Below are 16,804 nucleotides of genomic sequence, written 5' to 3' on the forward strand. Positions count from 1 at the left end.
GAATGATGAGGAGATTGATGCGTTAGGGGTTAGTGTGCTAGATAATCTGTGTGCGGATCTAGCATCTTCTAATCATGAGTCTGAGGACGATGATGTGCCCCTAGATGTTGCAGCTGTTAGTTCCGTTGAGCCCGGTTATAAGGACCGGGCGACAGAGCCCACTAAGCCAAAGCGTAAGTGGAAACGGAAGATTTATCCCGATTCTGCAGTTCGTAGGAGTGCTAGGATTCGGACTACTAAAAAATTCCATGACGAAATATGAAAGGAATCTTTTGGAATAGCAGAGGTCTGAAAGACTTGGCTAAAAGAAGGTTTCTTGCTGAGGCTTCTATGGAACATCGCTTAGATTTTATTGCTCTATCGGAAACCGGTAGAGATAATTTTGCGCCGCAGTTTCTATCCTATCTTGCGGGTGGTATTGATTTCGATTGGCATTGCCTCCCTCCACGAGGAAGATCGGGAGGTATCTTACTGGGTGTGAGATGCGATTCCCTTGAAGTCCAGAGTGTAGTAATGGGCGACTTCGCGGTAAAGTTTCGAGTTAGGTCTAAAGTTGATGGGTTCAACTGGGCTTTGGTGGCGGTTTATGGTGCCGCACAGCCTGAGCTTAAACCGGAGTTTCTGGCGGACCTTGTTTGAATCTGTGGGTCCGAGCAGCTTCCGATTTTGGTCGGGGGTGATTTCAATATTATTAGGAGGAGAGAGGAGAAAAATAATGATAACTTTGACGGCAGGTGGTCGTTTATGTTCAATACCATTATTGAAAGCTTGGGTCTGAGGGAGATAGAGCTTTCTGGTAGAAAGTTTACCTGGGCTAATGCTCTGCCAAACCCGACATATGAAAAGCTTGATCGAGTTATCGCGAGCGTGGAGTGGGAACAGAAGTTCCCTCTTGTTACGGTGCAAGCTCTCACGCGGGGAATTTCCGATCACACACCATTGTTCGTCGACTCAGGGGAGCCGAACCATATGGGAAACAAAAACACCTTCTCATTCGAGATGGCCTGGTTCGAACGCGAGGGGTTCTTGGACCTCATAGCCAGGGAATGGGCTAAGGGTGTAGGAGGTAGGACGGCGGTCGAGCGTTGGCAGAATAAAATTAGGCATTTGAGAAGTTTCTTACGGGGTTGGGCTAAGCACCTCAGTGGGGTGTATAAGATCGAGAAGGATAGGCTCCTTTCTCTTGTACAGGCCCTGGACATAAAAGCCGAATCCGCGATTTTGCTGCCTCCTGAGCTCCAGGTTAAAAATGAGGCGGAGAAGAGGTTGAAAGAACTTCTCCGCGAAGAAGAATTGAAATGGGCTTTGCGAGCTAAGGTCCGCAAAGTGATCCAAGGGGATGCGAATACTCAATTCTTTCACCTCATTGCTAATGGTAAGCACAGAAAGAAGCAGATCTTTCAACTTGAACAGGATGAGGGTACTATTTTAGGTCAGGATAATCTCAAAACCTATATTACCGATTATTATAGACAGTTATTTGGACATCCGGAGGATAATTGTGTGTCCCTCGATGAGTCCAGGACTGAGGATGTGCCTCAATTGTCTGATGCCGATAATGATATCCTGGTTGCCCCGTTCTCAGAGAAGGAGGTGTTTGATGCTATTGCACAAATGAAAAACAATAAGGCTCCCTGACTGGATGGGTTCCCGGTCGAGTTCTATAAAAAGTGCTGACACATTATTAAGGGGGATTTACTACCTATGTTTCATGATCTATTCTCTGGACAGCTTCAATTATTTCACTTGAATTTTGGAACTATCACATTGCTCCCTAAGAAAACGGATGCTGTGAGAATTGAGCAGTTCAGGCCGATCTGCCTCCTCAATGTTAGTTTCAAAATCTTCACCAAGGTCGGGACCAATAGGCTCACACAGATTGCGCATTCTATGGTGCAACAATCCCAAACTGCTTTCATGCCGGACAGGAACATCCTTGAAGGGGTGGTTGTTCTTCATGAAACACTCCATGAAATCCACTCCAAAAAATTAGATGGAGTAATTTTTAAGGTGGATTTCGAAAAAGCATACGATAAGGTCAAGTGGCCATTCCTCCAACAGACATTGAGTATGAAAGGTTTTGATGAAGCCTGGCGCCGACAGGTCGAATCCTTTACGCAAAAAGGGAGTGTGGGAATTAAAGTGAATGACGATATAGGTCATTACTTCCAGACACATAAAGGCCTCAGACAAGGAGATCCGATGTCCCCTATCCTGTTTAACATTGTGGTGGATATGTTAGCAATTTTGATAGGAAGGGCTAGGAGAATGGTCAAGTGGGTGGTTTGGTACCTCATCTTGTTGATGGAGGTGTATCCATCCTTCAATACGCTGATGATACAATCATCTTTATGGAGCATGATTTGGCCAAGGCGAGAAATATGAAGCTGGTGTTATGCCTTTTTGAACAATTGACCGGGTTAAAGATTAACTTTCATAAGAGCGAGTTGTTCTGCTTTGGTAGAGCCAAAGACGAACAGGAGTCTTATAGGCAATTGTTTGGGTGCGAGTTGGGGAGTTTACCTTTCTCATACCTTGGCATTCCGATACACCATCGTAGGCTGACAAATAGAGAATGGAAGTGCATCGAGGATCGATTTGAGAAGAAACTGAGCTGCTGGAAGGGTAAGCTCATGTCATACGGAGGCCGTTTGATCTTGATTAATTCGGTGCTCACGAGTATGCCTATGTTCCTCTTATCGTTCTTTGAGGTCCTAGTTGGTGTTAGGAAAAGACTGGACTTCTATCGGTCGCGCTTCTTTTGGCAGGGTGATGAACTTAAAAGAAAATACCGGCTTGCTAAATGGGACATCATCTGTCGACCGAAAGACCAAGGGGGTCTTGGTATTGAAAATCTTGAAGTTAAGAACAATGCCTTCTTAGTAAGTGGTTGTGGAAGCTTTCTTCCGGGACTGAGGCCATGTGGGCGCAGATCGTACGCAGCAAGTACCTCCAGACTAAAACATTGTCCCAGGTCACAGTCAGGCCGACTGATTCGCCTTTCTGGAAAGGACTAATGAAAGTCAAACAATCAATGTTCAATAGGACGAGGTTTGTTATTGGAAACGGTGCAAGGACACGTTTCTGGGAGGATACTTGGCTTGGCGACTCACCTTTAGCCATTCAATATCCGTCTTTATATCGGATTGCTCAACGACGTGAGGTGTTCGTGGCAACAGTATTTCAATCTATCCCCCTTAATATTCAGTTTAGACGGTCGCTAGCAGGCAATCGTTGGGAAGAATGGCTCCATCTAGTTAGGAGACTGGTGGAGGTTCAACTTTCTCACCAACCCGATGAATTACGCTGGAAGTTGACTAGATTTGGAGTATTTACAGTTAAATCAATGTATATTGATGTTATTAATTCGAACTCCATTCCAACTTCCAAGTATGTCTGGGCTGTCAAAGTTCCTTTAAAAATTAAAGTGTTTATGTGGTTCGTTCATAAACAAGTTATTTTAACAAAGGACAACTTGATAAAGCGTAATTGGACAGGACCTACTAGGTGTAGTTTCTGTGATCGGGATGAGACGATTAAGCATCTATTCTTTGATTGCCCATTGGCCAAAGTTCTTTGGCAGACGGCCCATATTGCTTTTAATATTACTCCACCGACTTCTGTCAACGCATTATTTGGGACATGGCTTAATGGGGTTGAGCCCGACTTAGCAAGACATATTCGGGTTGGAGTTTGCGCTTTGTTGTGGACTATCTGGAATTGCAGAAATGATTTGGTTTTTAACAGAACATCACGGATTCATTTTTTGTAGGTTATTTTTCGAGCTACAACAGTGATCCGTTCGTGGTCGCTACTCACTCCGATGGAGGCCAGGGAGCATTTAGTTACTGGATCTATCCGTTGGGAGATGGTAGCTCGGGATATCTTCAACCGGATTGGATGACGGTCATGTAATAGGATAGACAATTGGTTTACCTATCTATTTTTAACCAGCCGGTTGTGGCGTCTTTTCCTGGCTAGTTTGTGTATCTAGCCTTTTAGGCTCTGTGTGAGCTGCCTTTTTCTTTTTTTCAGTTGGAGACTTTTGAACCTTGTTGACACTTTTTGTTATTTGGTTAATAAGATGGTCGTATGCATCACTCTGATGCAGAGGCCGGGGAGCCCCCCTTTTTAAAAAAAAAGAAGATGGCGCCAAGTGGAGGCAGATGCAGTCTCCTTCAGAACTAGTCTGTACCATCTATAACCACGATCACGATCAATGGTGTCATGCACTTCCTTTGCCATTCGCACGTGGACGAGGACTATCACCATATACTCCGACTTGATCTTGAAAGTGGGGAATGGAGGCCGTCGATCAAGGCCCCGATGACATCTGGCGACCAACTATAGGGGAAGACACAAACAATATGTATGGTCAAGCTTAATGACACTCTATGCATCGTTCAAGAGAGCTCAATCAACATATGGCTCATATGGCTCTTAAATGACCCCGCAAAAGGCACCTGGATCAAGGCGTACACCATACCAATGGCTTCACCATGTGATTTGGTGATGCCTTTGACGGTGATGCGTGATGGTCGAAAGTTGCTTCTCTATGTGTACAGTAGCATAAACTTGTACACAACGACGACTTCAACACTGCAAGTCTACGATCCACTCACAGGAAAATGCACACACCACCTGAAGATCGCGAGCAACCTTTTGGGCCATGCTGTTCCTTGCGACTTGCACCTGGAAAATTTTGTCTCGCCTAAGATCTCCATGATGGCCACGCCGAGTGTTTGTCTCGCCTAAGATTTTACCAGTGGCTACACCTACACCTGCTGAATCCTTTTTTTGTCTTGTACAAGTGAGTTTTGGCCTACCAAAGAATCATTTTGAGGTGGCGTTGAATGGAAGCTTGTATGACCTACCTTGTCCTCGACATCTACTTTGTCGGAGGTTGGAGAGGACGTGAAGATGCAAAGAGCGGAGAGAGGCAATTACTTATATTTGTTGTAACTTATTTGTGCATCCGTAGATAACGTGCCTTAAATTTTGAAATAAACTTTGAAGAACTTGAAACTACTCTGTTTTTATCAGCTATTGCTCAATGTTTTTTGTCCAGTCCATTCTACTATCTTCAATCCGTTGTACTATCTTGTTTAATCAGTAAGTCAAGTCATTTCAAATGAATGATTACGTTATATGTAGGGTGGCAAATGAATGTGGATTTTGAAGAGCAAGTGCACCCGTGCTGTGCATGAATGTGGGTTTTGAAGTTGGCTCCTCCGAGGACGATGTAAACCCGTCTCTTATTAATCCCGAGCTGAGCACGCACAGCAGATTTATTGGATCCACATGGACATGGTCTTCTGCAGAAACAGGAGGCCTTCCTTGTCCTGGGAGCATGACAACCAGACCTCCCAGTGCAGCAACTTGACGATCGTCTCCACCTCGGGTATCGTCTCCGTATCGTCCCTGACAATCAGCCTCCCTTCTGGCCTCACTACCCGGCCCACCTCCACAATCACAGCCAGCAGTTTACACCTACAACGACAACATCCAGCACCCGAGTCTAAGTCCAACTCGTGTTCTATCCGCAACCACAACGGACAACATTTTTTCCATGAATATATTCAGCAGGTTAAACAACATTTGATCATTGACAGTGGTCTGCTGTCAAGACCTTACCTCTTCTTCATTCCCAAAAAAAAGGCCTTACCTCTTCTTAATCTTATAGAAGAGATGGTTCGCGTGCACGAGATCGTAGCTTCTCTCTCGGGTAGGTGCTAAACGACTCGCACCAGTCGTGGTAGAGCCCAAGCCGCCTGCACTGGTATATGGTTGGGAGTGAGACTGGGCGAATCGATGGGAACTACATTCGTGACCCACACCTTCATGTTTCCCAAAAGCTGATCCAAACCTACTACAGGAAGCGTGTCCCAGGATTAATGTGCTGTGCTGCAATGTGAAACAATTTTCTGCTACACGACTTGAGAAGAACTCTTGATCTAAACTTTGATAACATTGATGGCACCATTTCCATTCTTTTCGATACTAAAATAATATTACACCTACGAACCAAATTACAAAGCCTTACGTAACTTTCCTTCACTACATTCTCTCCCCCCCGTCTCTCTGATTTCTTGGTGGGTGGGTCCCTCATCCCCTGTACTGCCAATCAGAATTTGCCAAGTGAAGATTTATGTAAAACTCAACGTAAGTCTACGTATGTGTAGCATTGCTCAAAAATGATCAATGATGTGATGTGGTCTTACCCTCCGTAGACCAATTAATACCCAGGCCTTCCATATACGAATTGCATATCGCCCACTTCCAGTGCTCGCTGTCCGCATGAAAATCCTCAGGGGAAGGCTTTCCATACACTCCAGCAACAAAGCTTTTTTGCCAGTAAGGTGGTGTTTCCACCCTATATAGCCATTCCGCCGGCCACCGTGAACCACGGACGGACGCGGTCTGCTGGCAATTTATGGTATGCTCACGCGCCCCATGGCACGAACATGAGATCTACCAAAGGCTACCAACCAATCTCACTTAACCTCACTTAGTGTGAAGAAGACGATCTCTCCGAAGTTTTGCTACTGGCGCGAGCCTGGGGCGGCGGAGAAGACAGTCTCTCCGGAGTTTTTCTAGTGGCGTGAGCTTGGGGCGCTGGACAAGATGGTCTCTCCGAAGTTTTCCTGGTGGCGCAGACCCACTGCCGCGGCCTCTCAATGTCGTCGCCGGTCGTCATCGGCACGTGCCAGCTCCCAGCTTTGGATTCCTGACGACATCACCATTTGTGAACGAGATCAGAGTATATATATATATATATAGGTAAAATGTTTGGGGCACCTAGGTGCATGGGCACCTAGGCCGTTTATGGCAAGTCATTTTTATTAGTGCATGGCGTGCAATCAATGAAACATTAGCTTTCCATTTTTTATTTGCATGCACTGCTGTCAATAATTGCTTTTCAAAAAAATATTATGTTGATTTCCTAGCAATAATCCCTTTCCAAATATTATGTTGACGTATTATACCTCATATAAATATACACATACTCGGACTATTATATCTAACAAAAATATATACGTACCATAAGTATTGTGTAATGAAAAATATACATATTCCCGTCGTATTATATGTACTAAGAATATACACATACCTGCTGTATTATACAAAAAGATTATGGATATACCTCGGGTATCTCAAATACCTACTAACAAGATGTAATGAATATATCTAGATATATCATGAGTATGTAGATACCTAAAAAATATCATGAGTATGTATGTAAATCTGGTATGTATATACTTAAATGGTGTACGTACTTCAAATCATTGACACATGCCGAGGTATCAAATACCCGCTAATGAGACACAATGTACGATATACTCACAAATCTCCTTGTATATACCCAGCAAACTTAAAAATAAAACAGTATACCCAATGTGTATGCGCGTGTATATACCTACGTGAAAAAGGGTAGGAAAATATTTTAGGCGCCCCGTCAACATGTAGAAAGTAAAAATCTGATTGTGTATATACCTCGGTACATGAAATATGGCATCCATAGGTATCTAATATCGGAAGTGATAAAATCGTAGGAAAGAAAATGCTATCTTAATTTGGAATAATAAAAATGTTGTATGTGTCCAGCCAACCATGCAACATACGTCAGATCATACAAATATGAAAAAAAAATCTATGTATACCCAAGGACATTTTCTCTCTCCAATTTGTATTATTAACATCTCTCAACAAGGACGGATGCCATGCATGGGTATTTTTTTGCATGCTAAAAAAGTGTTAACATGCATGGCGTGTTGGACCATATTTAATGGTATCCATTTATGGTTATCTTTATAACTCTTTCCAAACTACGTAATTATTTCCAAATCAGTAATCTGTGATGGATTGACCTTTAATGCAATCGAACGGTGGAAAGGCAAGGAGCCTGGGCACCTAGGTGTCCCAAATGGCCGTCATATACTCCTCTTCTGTACTTTTGGAGTATGTACTCCCATCCTCAATATACCTCTTTATTATTAATTATACCTCTTTATTATTCTCAATATACTTCATTAAATATTTTAAGATACCCCAATATGAGTTTAGTTCAAAAAATATTATCGGCGACGTACTTTTTGTAATATACCTTTTCACATACAAACACATCGGTATATACGTAAATATTTAAAAATATATAGACTCACATGAATTTTTTCATGAAACTCATTTTGGGGTATCTAATAATTACTAATGAAGTATATTAAAAATAATAAAAAGGTATAAAAGATTCATCTATGTGGTATATAAGGAGCGGGAGTACGTACTCCCAGGAGTACACAACCATTTTTCTATATATATATATATGTATGTATATATATATATATTTACTAATTGGAGGCACCTTTAATGATCTCTCATTAATCCACATCAACAAAATTAATTAAACCGTTAGATTGTAAAATTAACGACCAGGATAAAAGGACAACTTGCGTACCACAAATGATGCTCTCCTATTAAAAAATGCATCTGACACGTCCAACTTTTGTTAAAAACAAAAAGAAAAGCCTCAAGTAAAAAAAAGGAAAGCCCCCACCCGTTGCCATAAATTTAGAAGCAAAACATCCTTCACGTAAAAAGTCCCAACAATGCTATACTATATAAGAAAAAACAGATCTAACAAATCCAACGTAAGTTAAAAAAAAGGAAAGGCACACGTCAAAAAAAACAAGAATATCCTCACGTCAATTATTAAAAGACTCTACCTTATAAACCACGCCATGTAAGGAAAAACAACAAAAATAGAGACACTGCCTATTATTAAAACGAAGAGAGACATCATGTAAAAAAGAGTCCTCATGCTATAAAACAGCAACCATCATTATTTAAAAAGGAAACACAGCAAACACCACGGCCAAGTTCCAAAAAGGCACGTGCCTCCTCTCTTTTGAAATAAAGATGCGTACAAATAAAATATAATCTCATCACGTTAAAAAGTTGAGCTCACATCCCAATTCCCAGCGGCAAAACCATGTACATGTCTGATTGAAGAAAGGAAAAAGACACGTACAAATAAGAGTCCATGAGTCTAGAAAAAAAATCAGCACTCACAAGAAAAAGACTCGCTCAAAATAAAAAAATTAGACACAAACGTACATAAGTCGCTCCCTAATGTCGCCTAGATATTCTCACAAAGAAGGTCATTAATTTAATATGTGTCACTTGAATTCTCTTTAGAAATCACTCGGTACCACTTCAAATTAAAAAAAATTATGCGACTCTTTTGATATATACATCATCTTTGAAAAATCCTAGCCATGCATCTTATGCTTCTCCTTTCAAATATTTGTTGAGTGGTGTGTGTGTAGTGTATATTTCTTGGAACTTTTAAGGAGATGTGATACATATATGGCACCTTGCCTTATGATCATAATAATACTCTCTCTGTTCCTAAATATAGGGTGTATAGTTTTTGGCACGGAAATTAAAGAACGCACGTCGAGGGAAAATTTCACAAGTTTTGGGTGAGACTACACCTGACTAATTGACATGAGAAAATAGAAGAGCTTGCCTGATATAAGAAAATGTAATCAAATCCCTAAAAAATTTATCCAAATGAGTGGTGCAACGTAATACACCAAATATTTCAGATTTTTTTGTAAAAATCTATACACCTTATATCAAGGAAAGGAGGGAGTACATATTTTCTCCATGCCGTTTTAGGTGGCATATAATCCAGGAAGATGTATTTTCCAATTATGAAAGGAAATGTTCATTCAGACCAAGCTTGCAGAACATCGATGGGAAACTGACATAGTACATAAAAAAATAAAGCCTATAATACAAGTCTATTTTTACCATTGTTTCATAACTTAGCATTTGTAGTATTGTTTGATATATGAAATTTATCCTCCTGCACTTTACATGTTAGTAGACTTTTGTTGATTATCGTGTATACCGATAATAGCTAGGCCGTGCAGGTGCACGGGTTGACAACTAGTTACCTGAATGACAATTGAGTAAAGAGGCGGCAAGTGAAAAGGGGGGGCCATGGCCCGAGTTTTTTTAGAAATGGAGGAGGATCCCCATCCGGCCTCTGCATCTGGACGATGCATGTAGCCATTTTATTAATTGTTCACATAAGACATTATAAAGTACTACAACAGTAAGACTAAAGCCACCGTCTAGGCAACATCTGTCGCTACTCCTATCCAAATGATGAAGGGATGCTGATAGTCTGGGCCTAATACCAAACAGACTTCACAGCCAAACCTAACATCTAAAACCAGAGGTCCCATTCAGGACGCCTACCGGGTATGGGGTACCCACCGGTCTGGCGCACTCCTCAACCAGGACGCCTGCCAGGTATGAGGCCGTCACAGCCACCTGCCACCAATCCATCTTCAGAGTTGTACTGTTGCATCTACCTTGCACGGTCTAGCTACCGTCGACGCCACCATGACGCTAGACAGCTTCCTCCTCCCGCGCGAGTCCATCTTCGAGTATCGGACGCCGAGTCTCCACTGTGTCATGCCGCCGAGACCCACCGTCGATGATACTGTTGATGCCACACCGCTCCACCTACATGTCATCTCTCGTCGACTCCGAACAACTAGCAACTCCACCACCCTGAGCAGTCCTCGGCCGATGCCTTCAGGAAGGAACACGACATCAAAGTGCCATCGTCGCCCAAACAGAGGAACAGAGGCTTTCGCCCGCGCTCATGGTAGAAGATGGGGGTGTATGATCCACACCGAAGCCTCCAGGAAGGTAATCGGCGCTGAGGGCGTCAACTTTGGTTCAGCCTCCACGCCGGCTTGGAGTTTCCCCCGGATCCATGCCCACCGGCCAGATCCATCCAGGCAGTATTGGCGTCGACCGTAGTCGCTATCGTAGCCAGCACGAACCGGAGTAGATCGAGTTGGCCACCGAGGAGCCGCCGTAACGCCGCTGCCTCCACACCGCCCACGTAGCCGTGGAAGGCCCCCCATCTACACCCGCGGGTGCCGCCCGCCAGGCAGGCCGCATCGCGCGCCACCAATCGAGGCCGCTGCCCCGAGATCTCCACGCTGCTCGAGGCACTGGCGGTCAGATCTGAAACAGATCGACCACGACCATCATAGGAGCACCCCGAATGCCCCCCCCACATGACAACCGGGGGAAGCAGCTCCTGCTGTCGCCCCCAGAGTCCTCGTCGGCGCGCCCCGTCGCCAACGCGCCGCCATCCGCCACTGAACGCCACCCGCGCCAGGTCCGGCCGCTGCGGGAAGGAGAGATCCCGCCGCCGCCGACGCCAACCGGGCTTTGCCCGGCGGCGCGCCCCGGGGGCGGTGGGCAGGAGAGGTGGGAGAGGGAGTCGAGGGCTTGGCGGCGCTAGGGTTCCCCCCTGGTCGCCGCGCGGGGGTGACCTAGGGGAGGGGCTGTACGGCCCGAGTACGTTAGCCTGACCTGCATAGAGTTTCCTAGGGTTCCTTGGATCGAAAATTTTCAAGCAGGGTGAGGGAGTCCTAGACTAAGGGGTCCTCGGGTGTTCGACCTATTAGACATGGGCCGGACTGATGGGCTATGAAGATACAAAAGGCGAAGACTCTACCCGTGTCCAGATGGGACTCTCCTTGGCGTGGAAGGCAAGCTTGGCGACCAAATATGAAGACTCCTTTCTCTGTAACCGACCTTATGTAACCCTAGATCCCTCCGGTGTCTATATAAACCGAAGGGCTAGGTCCGTAGACAGAGATCACAATAATCATAGTCAGACAGACTAGACTTTTAGGGTTTAGCCATTACGATCTCGTGTCATATTCATCAAGATCAATCAAGCCGGAAGTAGGGTATTACCTCCATAGAGAGGTCCCGAACCTGGGTAAACATTGTGTCCCCCATCTCCTGTTACCATCGACCTTAGACGCATAGTTTGGGACCCCCTACCCAAGATCCGGCAGTTTTGACACCGATGTTGGTGCTTTCATTGAGAGTTCCACTGTGCCGCCGTCAAAAGGTTTGATGGCTCCTTCAACCATCTACAACGTCGCTGTCCAAGGGGAAGTCTTCATCCCCGGACAGATCTTCGTGTTCGGCGGCTTCGCATTGCGGGCCAACTCGCTTGGCCATCTGGAGCAGATCGAAAACTACGCCCCTGGCCACCAGGTTAGATTTGGAAGCTTGAACTACATCGCGGATATCCATGGAGACTTGATCTTCCACGGATTCAAGACCACGGCAGCCTCTCCCTGCCACCACGATGAACATGACGTAAATATGTCATCGGACCATACCCTGGAGATAGTACCTGTAGCTGCCCTGACCCTAGATCCGGAGCAAATCGCGCCATCCGAAGACGGGAAGCTCAACCCCACCGTGGAAGCCGCAAACTCAGCAGTGTTGAAGTCGCACACAGATCTAACTTCAAGTGACATCTGTGTCACCGGAACCATGGACTCGTCTCCGGCGATAGGTTCCGAACCTTGTGCGTCCGCATACGTTGAGCTTGATCGGTCATCGATCGCTGAATTCAGCTCCGCGGACATCTTCCGACACTTACCCTTGGGCGACGTGTTAAACTCGTTAAGAGCACTATCCTTAGCGGGGGGCGCACAGCCGAATTATATTCGGTTCGAACTGGAGGCTGATGACGGAGAATTTCGCTTCCCACCCACTGATAACCCACAAGTATAGGGGATCGCAATAGTTTTCGATAAGTAAGAGTGTCGAACCCAACGAGGAGCTAAAGGTAGAACAAATATTCCCTCAAGTTCTATCGACCACCGATACAACTCTACGCACGCTTGACGTTCGCTTTACCTAGAACAAGTATGAAACTAGAAGTACTTTGTAGGTCTTTTTGGATAGGTTTGCAAGATAATAAAGATTACGTAAATAAAAAGTAGGGGTTGTTGTAAGTAAAGAAGCAATAAAGTAAATATAGCGAGTGTGGAAAAGTGGTGGTAGGAGTTGCGAAATTGCCCCTAAGCAATTGACTACTTTACTAGACCGATAGCAAGTATTATGTGGGAGAGGCCACTGCTAGCATGTCATCCCTGACTTGGAATTCTATGCACTTATGATTGGAACTATTAGCAAGCATCCGCAACTACTAATGTTCATTAAGATAAAACCCAACCATAGCATTAAGGTATATTCGTCCCCCTTCAATCCCGTATGCATCAATTTCTATGCTAGGTTGAAGCTTCTGTCACTCTTGCCCTCCAATACATAGTCCTATCAACATACAACTAACCCTAGGGTGTGATCCACGCGCGCAATCATATGATGGGAACCAAAGGACAGAAACATAACCACAAGAAAATTAAATCAATCATATCAATTCATCAACCACCGATAGGACAACGAAAATCTACTCAGATATCATAGGATGGAAACACATCATTGGATAATAATATGAAGCATAAAGCACCATGTTCAAGTAGAGGGTACAGCGGGTTGCGACAGAGTGGACCGCTATAGATAGAGGGGGTAAGGTGATGGAGATGTTGGTGAAGATGGCGGAGGTGTTAGTGTAGATCGCGGTGATGATGATGATGGCCACGACAGCGTTCCGGTGCCACCAGAAGAGAAGGGGAGAGGGGGGCCCTTCGTCTTCTTCTTCCTTGACCTCCTCCCTAGATGGGAGAAGGGTTTCCCCTCTGGCCTTGGCCTCCATGGCATGGGAGGGGCGAGAGCCCCTCCGAGATTGGATCTGTCTCTCTCTGTTTCTGCGTTCTCAGATTCTTCCCTTTCACCGTTTCTTATATTCCCGGAGATCCGTAACTCCGATTTGGCTGAAATTTTGACTCGATCTCTATCTGGAAATTAGCTTTCTTGCCACGAAAGAAGGGCATAAACCGCCTTACGGGGTGGCCACGAGGGTCAGGGGCGCGCCTGCCTCCCCAGGGCGCGCCCCCTACCTCATGGGCCCCTCGAGCATCGTCTCGCGTGGATTCTTATTCCCAAAAATCATATATATTCCAAAAAAAATCTTCTTCAGTTTTTATTCCGTTTGATATGGATATTCTGCGAAACAAAAAACATGCAACAAACAGGAACTGGCACTGGGCACTGAATCAATATGTTAGTCCCAAAAATAGTGTAAAAAGTTGCCAAAAGTATATGAAAGTTGTAGAATATTGGCATGGAACAATAAAAAATTATAGATACGACGGAGACGTATCAGCATCCCCAAGCTTAATTCCTACTCGTCCTCGAGTAGGTAAATGATTAAAAAGATAATTTTTGATGTGGAATGCTGCCTAGCATAATCTTGATCACATATCTAATCATGGCATGAATATTAAGATACGAGTGATTCAAAGCAATAGTCTATCATTTGACATAAAAACAATAATACTTCAAGCCTACTAATAAAGCAATCATGTCTTTTCAAAATAACATGGCCAAAGAAAGTTATACCTACAAAATCATATAGTCTGGCTATGCTCGATCTTCACCACACAAAATATTCACATCATGCACAACCCCGATGACAAGCCAAGCAATTGTTTCATACTTTTGACTTTCTCAAACGTTTTCAACTTTCACGCAATACATGAGCGTGAGCCATGGACATAGCACTATAGGTGGAATAGAATATGATGGTGGAGAAGACAAAAAGGAGAAGATAGTCTCACATCAACTAGGCATATCAACGGGCTATGGAGATGCCCATCAATAGATATCAATGTGAGTGAGTAGGGATTGCCATGCAACGGATGCACTAGAGCTATAAGTGTATGAAAGCTCCAACTGAAACTAAGTGGGCGTGCATCCAACTTGCTTGCTCATGAACACCTCGGGCATTTGAGGAAGCCCATCATCGGAATATACAAGCCAAGTTCTATAATGAAAATTCCCACTAGTATATAAAAGTGATAACTCAAGGGACTCTCTATATGAAGAACAAGGTGCTACTTTGAAGCACAAGTGTGGAAAAAGGATAGTAGCACTGCCCCTTCTCTCTTTTTCTCTCATTTTTTTATTTTTTTTATTTTTTGGTGGGCTTCTTTGGCATCTTTTTTATTTGGACTTCTTTGGCCTCTTTTATTTATTTTTAAAGTCCGGAGTCTCATCCCGACTTGTGGGGGAATCATAGTCTCCATCATCCTTTCCTCACTGGGGCAATGCTCTAATAATGATGATCATCACACTTTTATTTACTTACAACTCGATATCTAGAACAAAAATATGACTCTATATGAATGCCTCCGGCGGTGTACCAGGATGTGCAATGATCTAGCGTAGCAATGACATCAAAAAACGGACAAGCCATGAAAACATCATGCTAGCTATCTTACGATCATGCAAAGCAATATGACAATGAATGCTCAAGTCATGTATATGATGACGATGGAAGTTGCATGGAAATATATCTCGGAATGGCTATGGAAATAGCATGATAGTTAGGTATGGTGGCTGTTTTGAGGAAGGTATATGGTGGGTTTATGGTACCGGCGAAAGTTGCGCGATACTAGAGAGGCTAGCAATGATGGAAGGGTGAGAGTGCGTATAATCCATGGACTCAACATTAGTCATAAAGAACTCACATACTTATTACAAAGATCTATTAGTCATCGAAACAAAGTACTACGCGCATGCTCCTAGGGGGATAGATTGGTAGGAAAAGACCATCGCTCGTCCCTGACCGCCACTCATAAGGAAGACAATCAATAAATAAATCATGCTCCGACTTCGTTACATAACGGTTCACCATACGTGCATGCTACGGGAATCACAAACCTCAATACAAGTATTTCTACAATCCACAACTACCCACTAGCATGACTCTAATATCACCATCTTTATATCGCAAAACTATTGCAAGGAATCAAACATATCATATTCAATGATCTACAAGTTTTATGTAGGATTTTATGACTAACCATGTGAATGACCAATTCCTATCATCTCTCTAAATAGATATAAGTGAAGCAAGAGAGTTTAATTATTTCTACTAAAGGTATGCCCACGCTCTAACAAATATAAGTGAAGCAAAAGAGCATTCTACAAATGGTGGTTTCCTATGTAAAGAGAAACAGGCAATCCAAACTTCAAATGATATAAGTGAAGCACATGAAGCATTCTATAAAGCCATACTCAAAAGATATAGGTGAAGTGCATAGAGCATTCTATAAATAAACCAAGGACTATCTCATACCAGCATGGTGCATAAAAGAAAAGTGAAAACTAAATGCAAAAGACGCTCCAAGATTGCACATATCGCATGAATGAAACGAATCCGAAAACATAACGATACTTGTTGAAGAAAGAGGGAATGCCTTCCGGGGCATCCCCAAGCTTAGATGCTTGAGTATCCTTGAATATATACTTGGGGTGCCTCAGGCATCCCCAAGCTTGAGCTCTTGCCTCTCTTCCTTCTTCTCACATAGAGACCTTCTCGATCATCTAACACTTCATCCACACAAAACTTCAACAGAAAACTCGGTAAGATCCGTTAGTATAATAAAGCAAATCACTACTCTAAGTACTGTTGCAAACCAATTCATATTTTGTTTTTGCATTGTGTCTACTGTAATATAAATTTTTCATGGCTTAACCCACTGATATAAATTGATAGTTTCATCAAAACAAGCAAACTATGCATCAAAAACAGAATCAGTCTAAAACAGAACAGTTTGTAATAATCTGAACATTCACCATACTTATGATACTTTAAAAATTCTAAAAAAATTAGGAAAAATAAAAATTTGTATAGGAAGACATTGCAAAAAGAATCAGAACCATTTGACGTTCCATCAAAAAAATGTAAAATTGCGCACTATAGCCAAAGTTTCTGTCCTGCACCATACAAACCATCAAGCAAATGTAAACATCCTAAAGGAAAACCTTGGCACATTAT

General features: G+C 43.5%; 1 protein-coding gene and 1 pseudogene across 1 annotated transcript; one reads left to right on the forward strand and one right to left on the reverse strand.

Annotated features, from left to right (window-relative positions):
• The first annotated feature begins 999 nt into the window (after positions 1-999).
• Positions 1,000-1,638, forward strand: LOC147961509 (uncharacterized). The gene has a single exon (XM_087533832.1). It carries the CDS (start codon positions 1,000-1,002, stop codon positions 1,636-1,638), a length of 639 nt encoding a protein of 212 aa, XP_087389958.1.
• A 3,650-nt stretch (positions 1,639-5,288) lies between these two features.
• LOC125519346 (putative methyltransferase PMT26) lies at positions 5,289-6,697 on the reverse strand (annotated as a pseudogene).
• Positions 6,698-16,804: the final 10,107 nt, after the last annotated feature.

This window comes from Triticum urartu, chromosome 7A (genome assembly GCF_056163025.1).
Source record: "Triticum urartu cultivar PI428250 chromosome 7A, HENAU_Tu73, whole genome shotgun sequence".
Taxonomy (NCBI): domain Eukaryota; kingdom Viridiplantae; phylum Streptophyta; class Magnoliopsida; order Poales; family Poaceae; genus Triticum; species Triticum urartu.